The sequence below is a fragment of the Myotis nattereri genome, assembly GCF_964212035.1.
Source record: "Myotis nattereri genome assembly, chromosome: 11".
Classification (NCBI taxonomy): domain Eukaryota; kingdom Metazoa; phylum Chordata; class Mammalia; order Chiroptera; family Vespertilionidae; genus Myotis; species Myotis nattereri.
Window position 1 is genome coordinate 63,968,977 of NC_138086.1, and position 22,364 is coordinate 63,991,340.

The 22,364-nt window shown below is 48.1% G+C and overlaps 2 protein-coding genes across 3 annotated transcripts in view; both read left to right on the forward strand.

Moving 5' to 3' along the window:
• Positions 1-4,241, forward strand: part of CHN2 (chimerin 2) — a 228,516-nt gene extending 224,275 nt beyond the window's left edge. For both annotated transcript variants that reach the window (XM_081102278.1, XM_081102279.1), the window contains 3 exons: positions 238-375; positions 1,958-2,063; positions 2,453-4,241. In XM_081102278.1, coding sequence (XP_080958404.1) covers positions 238-375; positions 1,958-2,063; positions 2,453-2,624 — 416 coding nt within the window. In that variant the 3' untranslated portion in view covers positions 2,625-4,241. The remainder of the gene's footprint in view (positions 1-237; positions 376-1,957; positions 2,064-2,452) is intronic.
• Positions 4,242-15,703: 11,462 nt separating this feature from the next.
• PRR15 (proline rich 15) lies at positions 15,704-19,262 on the forward strand. The gene is made up of 2 exons (XM_081102130.1): positions 15,704-16,255; positions 18,153-19,262. The coding sequence occupies exon 2, from the start codon at positions 18,300-18,302 to the stop codon at positions 18,678-18,680; it is 381 nt and encodes a 126-aa protein (XP_080958256.1). The 5' UTR covers positions 15,704-16,255; positions 18,153-18,299; the 3' UTR covers positions 18,681-19,262.
• Positions 19,263-22,364: the final 3,102 nt, after the last annotated feature.

Consider the following 22,364-nt stretch of genomic DNA (forward strand, 5'->3'; position numbering starts at 1 on the left):
GGACCCAAATAACCATTGTAAGTCTGTTTCACTACCCTTTCTGGCTACACTAACCCTCAGACCCAAAATCCCTCTCACCAAACTCCTTTGTGTGACTCCCGGCACCTCAGCGTGATTGGAAGTAGTCAGCTGAGACTGTAAGGGAGCATTCGTTGGATTTTATTTTCCTCCCTGGGCATGCTTTAACTTGGTCAGATCAGCTCCTCATTAGGAATTGGGCCATTGATTGTTTTGCAGATGGTGAAAAGGTGGACATATCTGCCAACCTCTACCCAGACATAAACATCATCACTGGAGCCCTGAAACTGTATTTCAGAGACTTACCCATTCCTGTCATCACCTATGACACCTATTCCAAGTTTATAGAAGCAGCAAGTAAGTATAAAGAACCAATTTTTCATTCGTATCAAATGTTTAAGTACAATGCTTTTGAATTCAAGAGCATTCAAACGCAGAGCTGTTGAAATTATTGCCTGAGCGGCTTGCTTTGCAATTAACCACAATGGCTCAGTTCGTGGGAAAGCAGGCACCGGGCCCCAGCTGCGTGGAGCCAGTACCAGGACAACTCGGCTGAGCTGAAGCCACATGCCAGGCAGCTGTCTCTGCCCATCAGCCTGTCTGTTCCGGGAACCTGTGCAGGCCTACTCTGTTAGACACTGAAAGCAAGAATGTGTCTGCAGTAGAAAAAATTAGGTGATCTTCAGTGAGGACTGTGGAGATTAGCTGCTTTCATCATCAGGGAGAATGCTGTTGCTAATCGATCGTAGTCATACCCCAAGTTTTTCCCATTGATGCTATTCAAAATTAACAACAGGCCAAGTGCTATCCTAGGAGCTCTCATCAGTGTCCTCTTGTTTCATCTTATCTACCTGATGAAGCCAGTATTACAATTCCATTTTACAGAGGAGAGCAAGGCTCACAGGTCTAGGAATGGAGCATCAGCCTCGGTCGTCCGTCAGCCCACGGTTGCTCATTCCGTGTTTGGCGCGCTGGCCCACTGTTGTTGAGAGAGAGAGGACCACAGTGGTGAAGGGGGCGGGGGGGGCGTAGGGGGTCTACAGTTTGCCTTGGAACATAGTGAGAAAGGGGTTCAGATGCTGGGATGCATGGCATAGATGCCAAGCCCCATTTTGAAGAAGTTTCATAAAAACGTATCGTCTTGAGAGGTAAGTGCTAATAAGTATGTAATGAGTCAGGGATTCGTGCACTTTGCAGAGGAGCTGTGGCCCCGCTTCCTGGTAAGAGCATCCTTTCTTCCTGGGTCCTGGCGGTCCTGAGTAGAGAAGGTTCCAGCAGCGGGATGCCCTCCGTCACAGGAGGAATGATGTGAGAGCTTCCTGTGAGTGGCTGCCAGAGACCTAACAAGCAGAGCACACGTGCTTCCTCCCATGGTCATGTGCCTCATATCCACGTCCTAGCCTGGACTGCACACCAGGGTTCACCATGCCAACACTTTGGTGGAAAGCGCCACTAACGCAGGCTGAGTTGCTTGGCTCGTCGGCCAGCGCCCTTGCCGATGATAAAGTTGCTCAGTTCTGGAAGCCTGCCAGGGAAGACTTAATTAGACAACGTTACGGGAACGCTACCAAGTGAGATCTGGTGTAAATTAAAGCTTGTGGTGGTGAGATTTCTGGCAGATCCACCATTGAGAAGAAGCTGGGCAAAGCCCCATCTGTGCGGGTGCCAACTGTAAGCATCTGCAGGCTGCAGACTCCAGGAGGGCCAGCCTCTGCCCCCCCCCCCACCCAGTGGGCATGCAATGCCCACATGGTGCCCAGCCTCAAACCCTTTCTGGGACAAGGCAGGACACGAACAAATTCATCACTTTCAGTGAAATGTTGCCTGAAGTTGCATGAACTCGTTAGACTTCCCCTCTCTCGGTAGCCTAACTTCTTACATCTCTGCAAGCTTGAATGTCGCGGGCTGCACTGACATTCCTCCTGTGTGACCCTCACAGAAATCTCCAGTGCAGACGAGAGGCTGGAAGCCGTCCACGAGGTGTTGATGCTGCTGCCTCCCGCCCACTATGAGACCCTCCGGTACCTGATGATCCACCTGAAGAAGTAAGCTCAGGCCTCCTGACACGGCCTCCGCGAACCCCGCCTAGACTAAAACCTCCGCACTGCGGGTCAGCTAGCAATCGCCCCTTCAAACCCACATTCTCCCCACGATTCATCAGTCAGAAGGATCGATTTTTCTGATTTTAAAGATTGTGTCTATATCAGACTCACTTGGTAATTCACTTGCACTGGCTGAGGCAATGTCCATAATCTAAAAGGAACAAACAGTGAGAAAATTCTCTCTTTAAAAATGCTTTTCTGTCATTCTCATAATTTTCTTTTGCAAATTTCCAAACCAGAGAAGTTCTTGGGGGCATACGTGCATCGTCAGCATTAAAATATGTGCACGAGTTGGGATGATGGATGTCTCTGTGTCTGTGTGTGCCTTGCAGGGTGACCATGAATGAAAAGGACAATTTCATGAACGCCGAGAACCTGGGGATCGTGTTTGGGCCCACCCTGATGAGGCCGCCGGAGGACAGCATGCTCACCACCCTCCATGACATGCGGTACCAAAAGCTGATTGTGCAGATTCTAATAGAAAACGAAGATGTTTTGTTTTAACCCACCAGGGAGATGGGCTGAACGGCCCCAGGCCCATGGAAGTTCAGAAGGCTCAAGGAATAAAAAAAAAAACTCTTCTTACACTTGATTTTCCAAACAAGTGACGGAGTTTCCTGGACCGCAGTGGATGGCCACGTCGGCTACTGTGTCTCATAGACACTCGCTTCCTCCACGTGAGCACAGCACCGGCGAGGGTGAGAGAAAGCCCTCGCTGGGGTCTTCGCCGTGCCTCGTGTGTGTGTCTGTTTTGCCGGAAGAGTGATTAATAAATCTTTCTTTAACTTATTAAAAACCAGTGTAGACCTTTATACAGTAATGAAAGGGAACTTCATTCATAGAGGTACTTGATACAGTTAAACATTTCCCACTTACGAAAAGAAAGACAACTCTATATGTTAAATGTTAAATGAGACTTATATTGTAAAATGGATTTTTATTTTAGCTGCGAGAACGTTCCTTTATTTTAGCAAATAGAACTCAATGCAGTGCATTGATTATCACCCTGTGTACCTTGTCCTGCCTCTGTGCTGTGATCCCTGGGGAAGTTTGCCATGAATGCAGTATTATCTTGACATACCTCCATCCTTATCCGTGCTTCCCAGTGAAACTTCACCTGCCGCCGGTGTCCCTGCTTTTGATCCGTTCTGCTGTTAAGCACTGGCATTGTGCTATCTTATGGCATATGTTTATAGCAATTGTAGAATGGTCTGGAACGTCCACAAGCTTTCTTCCCATAAAAATTTCGTAAAGTCTCCAAGTCTGTTTGGAATTGGTCATGGTCTTTCCATATCATGTGTGCATATCCCAGAACACGCAGAATACGGTCATTTTACATCAGGTCATTTGGCCACCCTGGTTGCATCTGGTCTGTATAAAAAGCTAGCCTTTTTTCCCCTTTTCTTTGCAGGCAAGCACTCAAAGTTCGTCTGTTAATGCCAAATTGTATTTTTGCCGCATTTCTGCATTTGTGAAAAGCGAATCTGCAGAATAATTATTGGTTTTCTTTTCATTTTTGTTTTATAAACAAGCCTATTTTTCAAAGTAAGAATGAATGAGTTTGGGTTCCATGAGTATTTGTTCCTCTTTGATCAGAGTAGCTCTGTATGAATAATAATTTAATATGATTTTATTACTACAGTTCTGATTGGTTATATTTATCTTAGCATGAGCTTTTCACACCAAGATTTCTATATTTTGTAACATAGGGGAAATATTTAAAACATCAAAAACTGTACATCTAGACTTTTTTCCTCCTTCAGTCTTTTCCTCCGATTGTCTGAGATGATTGATGCAATTACTCACTTGTGTTGTTTTGGAGTGACCAGGAGAAAATTACTGTGACAAGGGGGTTGGAAGGAGGAGGCAGCAGCGCAGTCGCCGGGCGAGTCCCCGATGGACTCCTGGGCACGTGGTGGGGGGAAAGCACTTCTGCTGAGTCCCTGCTCTCCTGGTTCCTCCCAGCTGTACAGATGGCTTTGTTGTAGCTGATGTACTTCTTGATACTGTCAAAAATTATCTGGAAATGGTTTTATTTTGTGAAGTGGACAATACTTTGTAATTTATGATCGTGTAAATGGAAGGAAAGGAATTAAATGCATTAAATTCTTCTGTCTATCATTTTGGAGTATGCATAAGAAATCCGCGTCCGGAAGTGGCGGGGGTGGAGGTAGAGAGAATATTCTGGGAACGTTGTTCCCAGATGAATTTTGGCAATAAAGTTTCTGTTCTCACCAAACACAAACATCCCACTGAGTCCCCAGCTCGCTGCCCCCTCCCTCGCCAGCTTCCCCCTACAGAGCCTGCTTGAGATGAAATTCCAGGGGCCCACTCATTCACTGAGAGATAGGACCTTTACAGCCAATCACTCCAGGCCACTTGCTGAGGAACAGAACAAAAGTTTTAGAGCCAGAAAGACTCGAGTTCAAATCCCAGCTCTGCCTATTATCCGCTGCATGCGTACAAGCTTGGGAATGGATTTACTCACCTGAAAAACCGGGAGAAATATTCTGAGTGTGATGTCTTGGGTGAAATGATGATCTAAAGTAATTAGTAATAGTTGTTTCTTGTTATCCTTATTTTAAGACTTAGAAGGAGAAAGGATAGAACATGGAGGAGGGGAAGGAAGAAGCATAAGAAGAGAAGGATTTGTCCCAGATTAAATCCAAGTCCAGGTAATTACAGGGGTATTATAACAGGGCTCTCTGATGTGTAACGAGGTTCATTTGACTCCTTTTCTTGAACACGATGGCAACACTTGATCCCCTCAAGCTTGCTTTCCCCTTGAGCCTGCTCACCCAGGCCTATCTTCCCCGCCATCTGGCAGCCTGGCGTGTCCTCTTACCTGGCTTGAAACTCCTGCCATTGGGACAACTCTAGCAGTTACATCTGGAGGGAGTCAGTATCGTTTCCAGAAGCCCACTGTTAAATCATCCACGGGTGGGTTGTGGGAGGTGGGACAGGGTCAGGGTGCGTGGGGGAAGACCCTTTTCTTTCTCCCATTAACATAAGTGGGCACCTGGTTGGGGGCTGGTGCAGAAGGTCAAGGGCAGAGCAGAGTCAGGGGAGTGAGGAGAGCACAGGCAAGTATGTGCCACGCAGTTGAAGTATTGTCTGGGCTGTCCTGACTCCTTGGCCAAACCCAACTGAGATTCCTGAGCCCTATCAACCCCCAAATTTAGACTCAGTCTCTTGAGTGTAAATATGTAATGTCTATTTTATCAGGCACTTATTAATGGGCCAGACTTGGAATCAATAAAGAAGCCTATCTCACTGAAGAAATGAAAGAATGAGTTTAGTCTGGCTGGAGAGAGAAAGCTGGTCGTGTTACAGATTTGAGACCCTAATCTAAGGGAAAGGAAAGCTACTAATGTGGTTTTATAAAATAAACTTAATTTTGAAATATTTTAATATTTACAGAAAAGTTGCAAAGATACTGCAGAATGTTCCTGCGTACTTCTTACCTATTTCTCCTAATGTTAGTATCTCTATATATTAAAGCCTAAGCGACCATTACTGCCGGATGACCAGATGACCAGCTGGTAGCTATGACATGCACCAACCACCAGAGGGCAGATGCTCAATGCAGGAGCTGCCCCCTGATGATCAATGCACTCCCACAGCCAACGTCCCACAGCTGGCCAGCCTCCCACGGTCCCTCCAACCTCCCACACTCCCTCCCCATCGCTGGCCAGCCCCAATCGGGACTGCATGAGTCAGCCCGGATTGGCCCTGATCACTAGCCAGGCCTAGGGACCCCGCCCATGCACGAATTTGTGCACCAGGCCTCTAGTTTTATATAACGGTACATCTATCAAAACCAAGAAACCAACACTGGTCCATTACTCTTTTTTTAAAATATATTTTATTGATTTTTTACAGAGAGGAAGGGAGAGGGATAATTAGAAACATCGATGAAAGGGAAACATTGATCAGCTGCCTCCTGCACACCCCCTACTGGGGATGTGCCCACAACCAAGGTACATGCCCTTGACTGGAATTGAACTTGGGACCCTTCAGTCCACAGGCCAATGCTCTATCCATTACTCTTAACTCCAGACTTTAGTCAGATTTCACAGGTTTTCTTCCTCTGTTCCAGGATGCAACCCAGGGTTCCACATTGCGTTTAGCATTCATGGGTTTTTAGGGATGGATGACACAGTCTAGGTTGTTAAAGGATAACTCGCTTGACTATGGATCCACTGGAGAATATGTAGGCAGTGGCGGTAGGGAGGGTTAGTAGAATAGATGCAGGGAGGCAGTGAGATGCTCCCTGTTGTCCTACAGGACTGAGGTCATGTAGCCTGGGTGGGTGGTAACAAGGCAGAGATAAATAGGACTGAGTTAGATTTAGGAGGTGCAGTTGAAAAGGTTTGGTTGTAGATTGAATTAAAGAACCAAGGATGACTCTCGGGTTCCTTAGTTTGATGACTGGCTAATATTTACTAAAATGAACATAAAAAGAAAAGCTGGGGGGTGGGGAGGGGCAAGGAGGGGATAAGGACACATATGTAATACCTTAATCAATAAAGAAAATTATTTTTTTAAAAAAGAAGAAGAGCTAGGGGTGCTTGGAAAGGGGTGGAAGAGGTAAGGAAGGTGATGAATTCACTCTTGGACAGGATTGGAGATCCCTGTGAAATTTCCAAGCAGAGATGTTTCACGAGCAATTGTATTAACCAAACTGAGCTGGTGACGAGGATTTGGGAATGACTCACCAGAGGTAACAACTGGAACCTTGGGACTGTATAGGAGTACCCAGCGACACAGAACCGAGAAATACAGGACAGGCCTGACTCAGTTTCCCGCAGCACCATCATTCAGAAGAGGGGAAGGGAGAGGAGGGGACAGATGAGGTCCATTGAATGTCATAAAACATGGAGAGACTCTTGAGTGTGGTCAGAAAGACTCCCTATCTTCAGGCGTGTCACACTGTCCAAGTCCATTTTTTTGTTCCACTTCGATTTATTCTGCTACGTGCAAGGCACCCAGTTAGGCCCTATGGGTCAAGAGATTGGCTTAGAGGCTTTGTCAATGCCAATAAGGTGGTGCCCTTTCTTTTTTCTAAGTTGAGTTGAAAAGGTGTCATACTCAAGGACCTCCTCCCCTGCCTTCGTACTGAAGGCAGTACATCTAACCCAGTGGCTACCACAAAGTCCTGAGATTATGAATACATCTGTCTCCACTGAAGGGCAAAGTCCTTGAGGTTAAGAACCGTGGATACCACGTGCCCATTGGGCACACTCCCACTCATCCTGCAAGTCTTGACTCAAGGTTCACCTCCTTCCTGAGACTTTCCCCAGCTTCCCCAGGCAGAGAACATAGGCAGGTGCCAGCCATAAAGATATGAAAGTTCAGGAAGTTCTGAGAACTATAAAGAGTTGGGTTTGACCAGGACATGAAGTGCGAGGGACTAGATTAAACAGGCAGGCTGTGCCAGGGAATAAGAAACCTGTGTGCCAAGCACAAGTCAAACTTCAGAAGAGCAGTTTGGTGACACATGAAGGACAGAGGTGAGAACAGAGATACCAAGCTAATCAGATGCTGTTCCAGCAATGGCAACCTCAACTTGACTCCCCTCAGTAGGGAGCGAGAGCCGTAGGTATGAAAGATACTGAAGAGATGTCAAAGCTTACTGAATTGAATTGATGCCAGGATTGAAAGGAAGGAAGGGGTCACACTGACACCCCCATATCTGGTTTTCGCAACAAAATGTATATTTGGGAAGATAAACCAATGTGGGCAGGGGAGCGGAGCAGGGCTGAATGCTTAGGCCACTGGTGTCCTTTCTTTGCAGTTATAAAGCATCATCCTAATGCAGCCTCACAAACTAGAGTTACAGGAATTTTAGCAGTTTGCTGCCCAGTGAGTTTTTGAGGCCAAACCACACCTGTCTACTGCTGCGATGTCATGGAAAGGCAGTGTGGTGGCCCCATAAGCCTGCCTGCTCAACCCTCATGGGTTCTCACTGGGGCCAGATGCGTGGGAGCAGGTGTGGAGACGCTACCACACCTGCACATCACTTGGTCTGGCTCTGGTGCTCATGCTCGACCCACCCCCACCGCCCCCTGACTGCTCGTGCGGGAGCCCACCGACCTCCCCGCCTCCCTGCAGCTGTTTACTTGGCTCCTCAGCTGCTGGCCCATTGACCACTCCCTTCTCAAAACCCTCTCTCTCAGCTGCTGAGACACTGTCCTCACCCCCATCCTACGCTCAGGTTCCCCTGCCCATGCTCCCACTGTTGCTGTCCAGGCCCCTTGGCACACCCTCCACACTGCTTCTCAAGCTCCTTTTGCATCCACTCTGGCACCAAATGCCATCTATCTGTCAACATATCTAAATGATCCCTAAGATTCAGCCAGCTACCCAGTCCCTCCTGCTTAAACCAGCTAGCATGTGATCGACTGCCCCCGGCCAAGGTTCCTGGTGAACATGCCCAGCACACACTGAAGGAGAAGGTGTCCACGAGTGGTCATTTTAGGAAACCAAAAAGAAAGACTTATATTCCTGATACGATTGAACTTGTCAAGAGTGTACCAAGAAGCCATTGGAAGGTGTAGAAAAATTACAAATGGCAACAAAGGTAAGTAAATTAGAACTGGGGGGTGGGGGGTGAGAGTGGGGGAGGCCATTATTAACTACAGGAAAAGGCAAAAAGCAAGAAAGCAGATATAATCATCTGTACACACCGACGCTTAGTCTACACGATACTGACACAGGTACAATCACATAAACACTGTCAGTCAGATACAGGCTCTGATAAGACGCCGGTGGGAATGCTGAGAAGAGAAGCAGAACTAAATCTGCAGGTGCCATAATAGGAAATTAACAGAGAATGTGGGATATTAATCAGAAGGGAGTGTGATGCCCATATTGTTTAGAATCCTGGAGTTGTATAAATGTCGGGATTGAAGGCTGGGGATGGGGCAGAGCTGGGGTGGGTGGGAGAGGGGACATCTGAAATACTTTGAACAATAAAGATAAATTTTTTAAATATATATATATATATATATTTTATTGATTTCAGAAAGGAAAGAAAAGGGAGAGAGAGACAGAAACATCAATGATGAGAGAGGATCATTGAGCGGCTGCCTCCTGCATGACCCACACTGAGAATCGAGCCTGCAACCCAGGCATGTGCCCTGACTGGGAATCGAACCGTGACCTCCTGGTTCATAGGTCGATGTTCAACCACTGAGCCATGTGGGCTGGGCTAAAGATAAATTTTCAATAAAACAAAAATGTTTAAAGTGGTTGGGGAGGACTGAGGGGAGAACTATGGTAAGAAGCCTTTGTAATTTGCTGGAAGCCCTATAATAACTATGTGCATATATTACTTTAGTAAAATAGAAACTAATTTTTGGAATGGCGCTGTGTTGTCTAAGACAACAGAGACACGGCGCTCCTGTCTTTCCCCTCCTTCGATATGACTCAGGGATGCGGGGGCAGGTCATGTATTATGATTCCAGGAACTAATGGGGCAGCGACACGCAGCACAGCCCTGGCTTGTGCCCGAGCCACAGGCGGGTGGTGACCTTACTCCTGAGGATTTTGTCTTATGACTTGTTAATCCCTTTTCTGGTAGCGTGGCTTTCAAGCTCAGCTGAGCACACTTCCTCCTCTGGCCAGAGGTAATGTGATTTGGGTGCTGAAAGAATAAAGTGCATTCTTGAGTCACATACAGAAAACGCCGGCTTGATTCGATGTGATCATCAAGTGTGTTCCTGAAAAGGTTAGATTCGGAGCAAGTTAGCGTCTATTAAATACTCCAGTGTCTGTGTACATCATGGTCCTGGGGGAGTAAGACCTGGCCCCAACCAACAATAATGACAGGGAGCTTTAAGGCTCTCGACCATGACTTTCCAAAAGCGCTTGAAAGTGATGGCTTTGTGGCATGGGTTCACGTACTTTCCCCACACAGCCAATGAAAGAAGCTAGTCAGGGAGGCACTAAGGCAGTGGTTCTCAACCTTGGCTGCACTAAGGTTTACGGGGTGCCTATTATGTGTCGGGCACAGTGCTAGGACTTAGTAAAGGTACTGTCTGCTTTTGTCTTGGCAGCCACCCGGAGATGGAGATAGCATGCCCCACTTTAGGTTTAAGGAAATCAGAGCTGAAGCTATTAAGTAATTCTCCCAAAGCCAAGCAGTTAGTAATTCAAACCAACCATCAAGTCTTTTCACAAGAAATGTATATAATTACCATCCCCAGCCCTCATTTGAGCTGTGAGTGCTCTGAGATTCCATAGGGCTTTAATACAGGATGGGGCAAAAAAAGGTTTACAGTTCATATGGAAAAATAATACAATAATGAATAAGCAAGAATAAATTCTGTGTTTTGCATACTCACAACTGTGAACCTACTTTTGCCCCCTCCCCTTAAGCAACCATATATGACTTAGCATTGTTGTAAGGGGGAAACTTAGGAAACAATGACCTAATCAGACTTTTTAAATTACGATGCTCTCTTGATATGATACCAACAAACATATAATGATCGGGTGATTAGCTAAGAAGCAATATGAGATTCAAATAGCCATATCAGAAGAACACTGTGTTAGAGACAGAGTAACTCAAGGCAAATCCAAATAACTCCACCGCTGATGGTCTTGTGACCTTGAGAAAATTGCTTCAACTTTCTAAGATAAAACTGTGGAGTTTGTAGTATCTCCCTCTCAGGGCTGCTCTGCCATTGCAAAAGAGGAAAGAGCGCTACCCACTTTTGAATAGGCCCGTGATAAACTGAGAAGTCCAAGGTAAGAATGCTTACTTTGCCATTATTATAAAAGGTTTCTAGCCACCACTGAAGCAGTTTCTCCCACTATGTAAATGAATTACATCAGACGGATACACCTGAATGTTCACTAACAGCGTGTACAGCGAGCGAGTGATGCGTCTGTGTTAGCACTGATCGGAGCTGAGTCCCCACATGTTGGTACACCTCCCCTGGCCACCTGTGAGGTGGGAGAGCAGCTATTCCTTATGGATGTCAAACTATGTAAGTTTGACATTGGCCTGATGCAGGAGAGGAAACCAACAGATTCACGTCCTGCATCACGTTACCCTGTCATCAGAAATCCACCTGCTCCCTGCACTCATGTGACATAATGAGTTGACATGGACAAACCACAAAAGAGAAAAACAGAAGCTGGCAAATGCAGCAGAACCGAGTCAACCCTCTGAAAAGGGAAAGTCACTGCGGATGGCAGGTCACCTTTACAGGAGCCAGTTTTCCCCAGCCCTGACCTGGAACCAGGGGACGAGCCAGAGAACATTGCCTGGGATCGTTAACACGTGACTTTTATTTACATCAATGATTTTCTAACGAGCAATAAAGTGGAATGATCTTCGTTTCCTGAGGCAGTCAAGGTGTGCTGCCGAGTCTTGTTCTAGAGTCCAGGTCATCCATTCATTCCCTCAGGACAATGTTTAACACAATCTGGGCAGCCAGCCTCCGGCCTTATAATCTTCCTCCCTCCCCTCCGGCTACCACCCAACTCCATGTTCTCAGGCCTCACCGCAGAGCGTGTTCCTGCCACAGATACAAGCTCATCAGCTCATCGCTCCACCTCCTGGGCTCACACCTCAGAAGTAAAGAAAACCAGGCTCTTAGTCCATGTAATGATGGGTCAACATTTTATGTCATTGCTACTTTATTACATCCTCTTACAAGTCAGTCCTATTATAACCCACAAAGCATTCATATTTCTGCACTGGACGGTCACTCATCTGCAAGATGGAGAGCTGTTATCGCGGGGCAACACGCGAGGTCCTGACGCTTCGTGAGTGACATGTCCTAGTTAGTGCTCATGGGGAGACAGCAGCACAGTGACTGGTTAGGTCCCTGGACGCTGACTCTGCGTGACCTTGGGCAAGTAGTTTAAGTTTGCACTTGACAATGCCTATGTCATGGGGCCTTTAGGAGGATTAAGTGAGTTAATATTTGTAAAGCAATTAGAACTGGGCAGGTCACATAGGAGGTGTTATGTAAAGGATCATTAAATAAAATGAAACTCGTTTTCTAGTGAGGAAACTGAGCAGTAAACAAATAAATAACAAGGAAATTATAGGCTAGTTAAGGGACAAATACCAAGCAAATGATTTCCAATCTAAACCCCACCCATTCCCGTCTGTGACAGGCTAATGATCTGGGTGAAATCTCCTGCTGAAAACAATTGGGCACCAAAACAACTTCAGTGCGCATAGCCTCCTGGGGCAAAAGGGACAGAATTCTCAGCTGAGGCCTCACTCCCCGTGGAGTGGTTAATAGGAGATACTTCTCTTCTTCAGTGTAGGTCCCAAAGGGTCATAGCCTGGAGGCTCGATGCCCAGGCCCACCCACAGGTCTGCACAGACAATCAGGTTCCTTTGGAACAGAAAAGATCTGGGGGCAGAGCTGTGACTATGGCGGGTGCTCACATGGGTCTCTTGTTTTCGTCCCAAAAATCCTCCTGCCATGAATATGTGGCCAGTGGTCTTGCCTGGCAGGGCCCCTAGCTTCTGAAATCCTTTCTAGAGTAAATCGCCTTTGACTTAGGCCTTACATTTTCCTACAAATAATTTTTAAGAAAAATGGGGAGCATACAATATCCAAGAGGCCGCAAAGGGGGTAGGAATGGGGTGCTAGGAAGAGTCAGCTGGTGTTGACTGAATTTCAGAGAGAGAATGCGCTGTACAGGTCAGCCTTGCTTAACTCAAGTGTAAAACTAAAATGATCAGTAATATTTTGTGCCTATAATTGCTGTACTTCTAGATATGCGTTCATGTTAACCTGACACGGTATAGGATGAGATGCTACAAAAAGTAGGTTTCAACTTCAGACTTGGGTGCTGAAACTTGTATGGTATCAGCCAATGTTGCCTAAATTTAAAACGTTAATAAACTGCCTGGCCGGTGTGGCTCAGTAGTTGAGCTTTGACCCATGAACCAGGAGGTCAAGGTTAGATTCCCTGTCAGGTTCCCTGACCGGGGATGGGGCTCCATCCCCAGTATGGGGCGTGCAGGAGGCAGCCAATTGGTGATTTTCTCTGTCATCACTGATGTTATCTCTCCCTCCCTCTCTCTTCCTCTCTCTCTAAAAATAAAAAAAATCAATAAAAAAATTTTAAAATGTTTATAAGTAAAGTCCAACAACACTAATGTGAACGTACTAGTACAGAAAGGAGAAAAGAAATATTAAACTAGTACATTGGTGACTATAAAGGAAAAGGCCATGGGAGATACATATCTAATTTTCAAAGAATGGAAGAGTCTGTAAAAGACACGGAAAAAAGAAGGGATGGGAAGGGGAGAGTAAGAATGAAAGGAGTAAATGTGAAAATAGGGCAAAAAGAGTGAAAGGACTATCCCCAAACATCAATCATGGTTGTGCAACTTGAGGTTTTTGAGGACTGCAGATGCCAACCTTAACCCCTGAAGTTCTGGATTTCATTTCTAGTATGCAAATCCTGCTCTCTAGAAACTCATTCTCTAGTGTCTTTGAGTATGGTCATTTATCGCACTTGGAGGTTCACCCGAGAAATTTAATTTTTAAAAAGAAAGAAAAATAAGTAAAGCATCTTTACTCAAACCATCCATACATTTTTTTGAAAAATGACAAGATGAAATATTATGAAGAAGGAATGACTGCTCAGCCTCAGCATACTGAAATTCTGTAACATGTAATGTCACCCACTACTCACTGGGTAGATGAGTCAACTTTCAAGGCATCAACACTGTAGGATGCCCAGCTTACCAACACGGAAATGTGGGACCAGCCCATGTCCCCTTTACAGAACCAAACAGTAGGATTCCTGGATCAACAGAAGCAGAACACAGCTGTATTTGTCTGACACTAACCCCCTTTCCCGCTTCATATCCTGCAGGGCTTCAGGTGACACTGCTCCCCCAAAATCCTAAGTGCCTTCCCACCTCAAGGCTTCTGCACACGCCATGCCCTCTGTCTGCAATGCCCATCCCTTCACTACCCCCTTAATCTGTCCTTGGTGCTCATGTCTCCATGTACATTTTACTGCATGCAAGCGTTGTTTGTAAGACATTACTAAGTTAGCAAAACACAACAGAAATATCAGAATCGTTCAGTATAAATGGGAGGGGTGGGAGAGAATGATTTTTTTTTTTATCAGTCGGTAGATGATCATTTATTAAGAAGACGCTGGCCCCTTTATTAAACCACACTACCTGAGGAGCCAGCCAGTTGGCAGTACTGATTTTTGTTTTTTTTCCTAAATGTCTTCCTTTTTTCACCTGTTGGATCAACAATGCAGCAACCCAGCTCCACATCTTCCTGAGGTGACGATAGGTCTGACCAGGGTCTCTCTCCTTGGCCCACTGTCTTTAGCTGCAATGAGGGGGCACCATGGTGACTTGTCTCTCCTTTGTCCTTCCCTCACCGCTGGTGGCCTGTCTGTCTTTGTTCGGTCCTGGTGCTAGCATGGGACCTCTAAAACAAATCCCAATACTACATGAAAATGCATCACCTTCAGATACACGCTGCTGCTCATACCTTTTAAAAATCCAGGAACGCTAAAGTAAGACGTTAACGATATAAAGCATTTTTATTTTTATGTCAGGCATTGGAATAGCCCCTCCAACTTACTTTCTGCTAGTTCTGTCTTTCACTATTTATGTACTTCAGAAAGTCCCCAGAACAGAGGTACTCAGGGGACCACTGCTCCATACTCAGCCTTCAGAGGAATCATGAGCCAGCCCAGGGAACATCAAAATAGTTCTTGGAAAGAGAAGAGCATCCTGGAAGATGGAGACTGCCCATCTGGCTTCAATGGTGAAATTGCCTTATGTCTATGCCTTTCTGTCCAATGAATAAAAATAAGGGGCATGTGATCAGGGCTAAAGCTCCCTGAACCTTGACATGATTCACTGGCCAGCTCCTGCAGCGGCTGGAGGCTGGGCCTGCGCTCCCGGGACAGTGGCTGCGCCCTGGGCTTCCACACCGGAGAGAAGTCACATCCTCAGCCCTCGAGGAGCCCAAAGCAGGCAGGCGGCGGTATCACGTGCTGGTTAGGACCGGAGGAGCTGGAGTCAGACCTCCGAGCTTCAGATCCGATGCTGGGCTCTGCCTCCGACCAGCCCTGCAACTCTGGGCAACCCTGAACCTTTCCGGGCTAGGGTCCCCTGCCTGTCCCGTGACAATAACCGTACCTGCCTCCTAGGGCTGCTGTAATGAGCGAGCTAATCCACAGAAGCGCTTGGAACAGCGCCCGGCGGGCACGCTGCGAACTTGTTAAAATTACAGCCTTTCAACTAAAAGCGCCTTAGGCTGCAACATTGTGCCTGGAAATGAAACAAAGCCTGGGAGTTTACAAAATTGCGGTCGGAGCTGAGTAGCCTCGGTTGGGGGCCCTGAGAGGAAGGGGGAACTAAATCAGGGTCGAGGCGGAGGGAGAGGTGCGGGACTTTCGTCCACCGGTGCCCGCCGACGGCCTCGGCCTCCCGCCCTCCGGTCTCCGGCCTCCTCCCCGGCTTCTTCTGGAAGAAGGAGTCGGAGCCGCCCGCGGCGCGCACACAGCCTTTCTCCAATCAGGCTCCGCGAGGCCGCGCCACGCCCGCGACCTGGTCCAATCTCGGGCCCGGAGGGCGGACATGCAAAGTGCCTACCTGCACCTGTGGCGGCCGCGGCCGCCTCCCGCTTTGCTGTTTTGTGTTGTGTTTTTTTCCTTCCCGCTGCCCCTGGGGTCAGGTGGCTTGAAGCACTTGGCGAATGACCAGCAGGTGGGCAGATGTCCGAGAGCCCGGCGCGTAGGAAGGGCCAGCGCTTCCGAGTGAGCAGCCGAGGTCCCATCTCCCGGCGGTTCCCGAGCGGTGCGGGCAGGGGAGAGGGACGCTCCCGAGAATGCACGGCTGCTGAGCTAGAGAGCGGCTTGGGCACTCACCTGGGCATCGAGCTGGCACACACTGGCCGCGGGTCCCTCCGCACAGCGAGCCCGGGGCCGCCGCCGCCCGCAGCAGTCGGAGGTGCCAGGGGAAACCACCACCACCAATCCGCTTAGCCGGGCTGCGGAGATTTCGGCGGGCACACCTCCCCAAAGAAGCCGGACTCCCCCGGGACCGCCTCCAGGTGGACCCAAGCGCACCCCGTTCACACTGTCGCCGGCGGGGCCTCGGGGGTCCTGAGCAGGTGAGCCATCGGGTTGGTTCTGCGTCCGCCCTGACGGAGCCCGTTCCTGGGTGTCTCCCTGGGGGGCTTCTCTGGCGCCCCAAGAGAAGTTGCGAGCCGCCGGCGCACTGGGGACATTTGTGCAATCTTTCCCGTGAGCAACGCGTGCAAAACCCTTCTGTGCACACACGTCATTGCAGAGAAGAAAGTGTAGGTAGAAGTCAGAACGTTGCCTCGGGACACACCACCACCATCACCACCGGGGAAAAACTTGGGGGGTACTTTTCCGATCCGTAAAGTAGAGGGAGCAGGATGTTTGCACACCCGACTGCAAACTCTGCCGGAGGGTGTGGGTACGGAAAGAACTTTTGGCCATTTTTTTTCTATTGTTTTCAAGTCGCAGCAGGAGTGTGCCCTCGGGCGGCCTGGGGAGGAGCCGGCGCGGCGGTCCCTGCGCACAGCAGAGGCCGCCGCGCCGTCTCGCGTGGGCGCTCAGACTTGCTGTCGCGGGTTCTGGCAGGACAGCCTCCAACCACAAAGTGTGCTTTAGTTTCTTTCTCGGGCGCTCGGGCTGATCCCAGCAGCGCGGGGCGCAGGGCGCGGGGCTGGGAAGGAGCCCGGCGGACACCGGGCATGCGCCGCGGCGCAAGCGAACCCCGCGCATTCGTGGAGTTAGTGCCGGGCAGACCCCCACAGACCGCGGGCAGAGGACTCTATGGCTTCTGGAATTATTGGCATCTTCAGTGCTGAACACACCCTTGTCGCTCCGCAGGATGCACTTCTTAAAGCCAGGAAGACGCAAGTCGGTATGGAGATCCCGGTGGCTCTCTCCTTGCAGAAGGCGATTGCGCAAGGAAAAGAACGAGCCGAAGCCTTAATTTGTAACTAAGGGTTGCCTAGCACCAACAGCCTCGGGGCATATTTTAATACAGAACTAAGGGGAGGATGCTTGCCACTTGGCTTCATCTCAACCATCATCAGGGGTGGCTTCAAAGAGACGCAAGGGGGAATAAAAAGAGTAGGCTGGTGGTTTTCAAGGGAAGTTAAGTCTAGTCATATTTCTCTGAAAGTCACAAGGGAGAAGATATGTCAAAAGCAGAATTTAAAAGACAGCACCATGAGCGTGTCCCTCGCCTGTAAATTACCCTGAAGAATCACATTGAAAAGTATCTTGGGGGCCTGGCCGGTTTGGCTCAGTGGATAGAGCGTTGGCCCGCGAAGTGAAGGGTCCCGGTCCTGGGTTCGATTCCGATCAAGTGCAGGTTCAGTCCCTAGGGCGCCTGTGGAGGCAACCAATCGTGTGTCCCTCACAGCATGTTTCTCTCCGTCTCCCCCTCCCACTCTCTAACATGGGAAACACCCTGGGTGAGGATTAACAGAAAAGAAAGAAAAGTGTCCTGGGACAGAAGCCTTTGATGGGGCTCTAATATGCAGTGTTCCCCTATAGCAGGAACGCGATTGCTACCTGCCCGTAGGGCCTCCCGCTGCTCATTCAAACTCAAGAGAAGGCCTTTCTGGACCGGGTCACGTCACCTCGGGCATCCATCCGCCTACAGTCTGGCCCAGTGACAGGACAAGCCGTTTTCCCTCTCGGACTCAGTTAATCCAGATGTGAGGGGCCTCTCCGACCCCTGCTATTCCTGCCCCAGGAGGCCAGGCGAAGGTTAAGTCTGGGCAGTGCCAAGACTCAGTCCCGTGGCCAGACGGTGGCGCCCTGGAGGTCATCTTCCCGTGCCCTTGCGGGGGGAGGGGGGGAGCCCCGCGGGGACTTCTGCGGGATGTGCATCTCTGGGGTTCGCTGCTCCCGGTGTCGCGCTGAGCAAAGGGGAGGAAATGAGATGGGGGGGGGGGGGGGGCAGGGGGCTCGTGGGGGCGTGACTTTGACAAACCCAGTAACTAAGTTTTTTTTCTTCCCCAGCGCAGACCGCTGCCTCTGATCCCACCCCGCAGCCCGGCTGCGAGCAGCGGGAGAAGGAGCGGAGTGGACGCCGGAGACCACCGGGGAAGAGGCACCGCTGCGGCCGAGGCCTTCCCCAAGCGCGGCGCCCCGCACCCTCGGCCGGCCATGGCCGACAGCGGCGGCACGGGCAGCTCGGGCCCCTGGTGGAAATCGCTGGTGAACAGCAGGAAGAAAAGCAAGGAGGCCTCGGTCGGGGTGCAGCCTCCCGCCCAGCCTGCCCCCGGGGAGCCCGCGCCGCCCAGCCCGGACTGGACTAACAGCTCCCAGGAAAATCAGCACCCCAACCTCCTGGCGAGCGCCGGCGAGCCCCACAAGCCAGACAAGTTGTGCGCGGACAAAGCCGGCAACAGCCGCCGCAATTTGAAGATCTCGCGCTCTGGGCGCTTCAAGGAGAAGCGGAAAGTCCGCGCCACTCTGCTCCCGGAGGGGGTCCGAGCCCTGGAGGAGGCGGACTTCCCTGGGGACCCCCAGGAGGACCAGCCGTAGCGGGCGGACTCTCTTCCCACCGCGGCTCCCCAACCCCCAGCCCCAACCCCGAGAATTCTGGCCTGCCTCTGAGCGTGGTGTCTCAGTCCCACCAAATTAGAATATCCACACGCGACTTCACGTTCCTGGGAATGGAAGTGTCAATTGAGTTTTCAATAGTCCGAGACTCAAGGCTGCATTAAATATTTATTTGTGGTAAGAGAAGATGCCCGCCACCCAGGAAGTCGGCCTAATTATTATCTTCAAAAAGCTCTTTTGTGGCCTCCACCCTTGTATCACCTGTGGGAGCGAGAGGGGCACCACCGCTCTAAGAGATGGCGACGCCCCTGGAATTGTGCAGACCTCCGGTGGGGAAGGCGCGCTCTGGTTAGGAGCTTGCTGTTGGAGAGCCATCCCTGCTGTTTTCAATGCCTGAGAAATGCACTTTAGAAGCACTTGTGTAGACCTACACCTTGCGTGAAGGAATGGGGGAGAGCAGGAAACCTTCTACGTAGAAGCATGTTAAGTAAGGCAAGGTTGCTTTCAACCTCGGCCTACGAAACTGTCCTGCCTGTTTTAGTACTATTAAAACTGTTGCACTGTAAGACGTAAGGTGACTTTTGTACTTTTTCCACTGCAAGACTTGTAGCCCATCATACTTAAAAGCAGGCATGCAAAATCCGGGGTAACAGAATTAATCATTTGCCACACAATGTAACAGCTACTCTTGGGAGAACATTTCTAGAAAGACACTAGCAACCCCCAGAGTGGAACCAGTTAGCCAGATACCCCTCTTTATTAACCAGAGTCCAGGAAGGGGGAGAGGGGTCCTCATTCATCATTCCTAAGTTCTCTTTTGACTTAGCCCATCCTCATACCTACGTGGCAATGCCAGTAATCATTCTTTTCCCTCTCCGTGCGAACCTTACTAACGATTGTCTGAAAATACTCAGACAGAAGGACTGAACTCTTAGTTTGTGCAAAGCCAGCTTCTTTTCCCAGGACTTTGTTTCAAACGCTTATTTCTTTAGTCTGACGTATGCATTTATCAAGTTTCAAAGCCATTAGATCAACCAACCTGAAGATTCTTAACAAAAATCTGCCTGTTTGCTTTTGTCATGAACTTTAAGAAAAAGAGTAAATGAATACCACTCGCTTTCAGCAAATTACAGAGAGTTATTGTAGTTGTTAAGGGCCACTGGGATCTTTTCCCACCACTATTCAGTTCATTTATAAACATCAGAAATGCACAGCAGGGAAATTATAACGATCCAATTGTTTATGCTTTAAGATAATTATAAACAGGAACTTGATTGGAGCTTCTGGACTTGTTATAGGTACATAGTGAGGTATATAGCGTTTCTCTCAAATTTGTAGTTTATAAAATAGTGAACCATGTTGGTTGTCTAAAAAGACTTAACAAAGAAACTTGATGAAATGGCTAAAGGGATTGAAATGAGTGAATCAAGCTGTGGTGCCAGCAGAATAGTAGGGTTTATCCCAAAGACTTATCCCAAAGGAACCTGTTTATATGGAGGTTACAAACACCTTACGTTAAAAGGGAAACCACGTGAGACTTTTTGTTTTTAACTGTGAAAGGCTTGTTTGGTGTGTATTTAGAACTGGAAAGTATGTGACCAAAGTCTTATCAGGGCGAGCTGCTTGGATGAGAAATACTTTACATCAACTTCAAGTGGGCCTATCATCTTTTGACTCCAATGAAGAATGGTAAGGGAGGGGGCTGGGGTGCACAGGGATGCACAGAACAGAAGCCATCCAATTAGGCTTCAGAACATCTTCATAAAGCATTTTAATTTCACTCTGTAGATAGTAATAGTAAACTTAGAATAGATACTTTTTCCTCAATAGACTAGGTCTTTACCCACTTATAAAAATTCAGCCTGCAAGTAAATAACTTTTAAAGCTTACACTAGCTCTTTAATCCACAGATTTAAATAACCTTTTTTTTTCTTTTTCAAAATTCCTTTAGATCCACAAAACCTTGGCATTTTTCCAGGTTCTATATCTTGTTTTGGAGCCCATGATGTCTATAATTGCTGCTGATAATCAATAGCAGACATATCACAGTGGAATTTATTCACAAGACATTTTTACCCCACTGTTTTGCAAGGATTGAAAAGCATGCTAATGGCAGCTATGACAGTGAGTACAATTCACAGCCCTCCATTGAGGTTTGTAATTCCATAGTTTTAAAGCAGTCCTAATCGTGCCGTAAGAGTGCACTGATTTAATCCCAACTCAGTGAAATCAGAAACCAAGCAAAATTGGTGTGATAAAAAGGGTTCTGAGTAAGATGAGATACTGTGACAATGTATCTGGCTGGGATTTACATGATTTAGAGATGATTAATCACATTCCCATAACACGTATACAGATTTAAATTTTTTTAAAACCTCAAGATCATCTCTGCTAAATAAAGGGACAGTGTTGAATTAAGTTTGGAGTTAGTTAGATCAGGGACTTTTGTTTTCTTTAAGCCCCCTTACACATGACATTCCACCCACAAGTTTGGGAAACCGTTAAAGAATTTTAATACCTTGTTTCCAACTGGTATTTTTTAAAGGGGCAGAAATCTAATGGTGTGTTTGCTAAATACTTTCATAACCTCGATAACTATATGCACCGGTAGTTTTTGCCTCAGCGACTCTCCTTGCAAAGTCGGTGGCCAAGCAGCGACTCACATTACAGGTCACCCGAAAGTCCCTTTGTGTTCCTGCTTCTATTGTTCATTCGTTTTGATTTGCATTTCGAGAGCAGGACTCTATTTCCGCACAGTGAAGAGAGTCTGCTGTGTATAGCACTTGGAAATATGATTTTCTGCTGTGAAACATAATGTGAACTTCTCAACGCTGGTCTTGCGGAGTCGTTAGGAGGGAACGTTCCACCTAATGAACAGTAGCTTTGGTTAAAGCTTTGTCGGAGATAGTACTTCTGAGATGCTCAGATGAGAAGTTTGGTACCCTGAGACCAATACATAATTAGAATGAGCAGAAGGAATTTCAAAGAAAAGGTGAATCGAACATAAATGAAGTGGACACTAATGTTCAGTGACCACAAGGGACTTTTTATGAAAAATAGAGAGAGAGAATATTATTTTTTCCTGAGCTGAGAAGTGTCAGCCAGACTGGAAACAAACACAAAAAAACCCAGCTTGATAGCTGTAGTCAGGGAAACTGATCTTTGAAACGTCTGTTTTATCCGTGGAGCATTTTCTTATACTTATACAGAAACAGGAGATTGTTTCTCAGGATAAGCATGGGTTTATCTCCATGGCAAGTAGAAAGTAGGACCAAGGACATTTTATACCCTTAGGTGTCAGCACACAAGTACCTTAGGGCAAACCTTGTCAGCCTTAAGCTGGCTGTCCCATTATAGCAAGCCCTCCCCACCCGTTCTTGTTCTCCTGGTGCCATTGCCTGGCCTCTGAGCCATCACACATGCATTTCCATGAAGCTCGGGGACAGGAAAAAGGGGGTGCCTGAGAGGCACAGGGCCATTCCCCACCCCCTGTAGGAACTGCATGTTGACAACCACGTTGTCCAAGGAGGGCTTTAGGTTTGGAATAGGAGATAAGCAGCGTTAATGGGGAAAGAACACGCGCTAAGGAGCTGAGATGTGAGGAAGCTGCACAGGCCTTGCTGGAGCAGCGGACGGTGACCACCTGTATGGAAATGGTAATAGCCC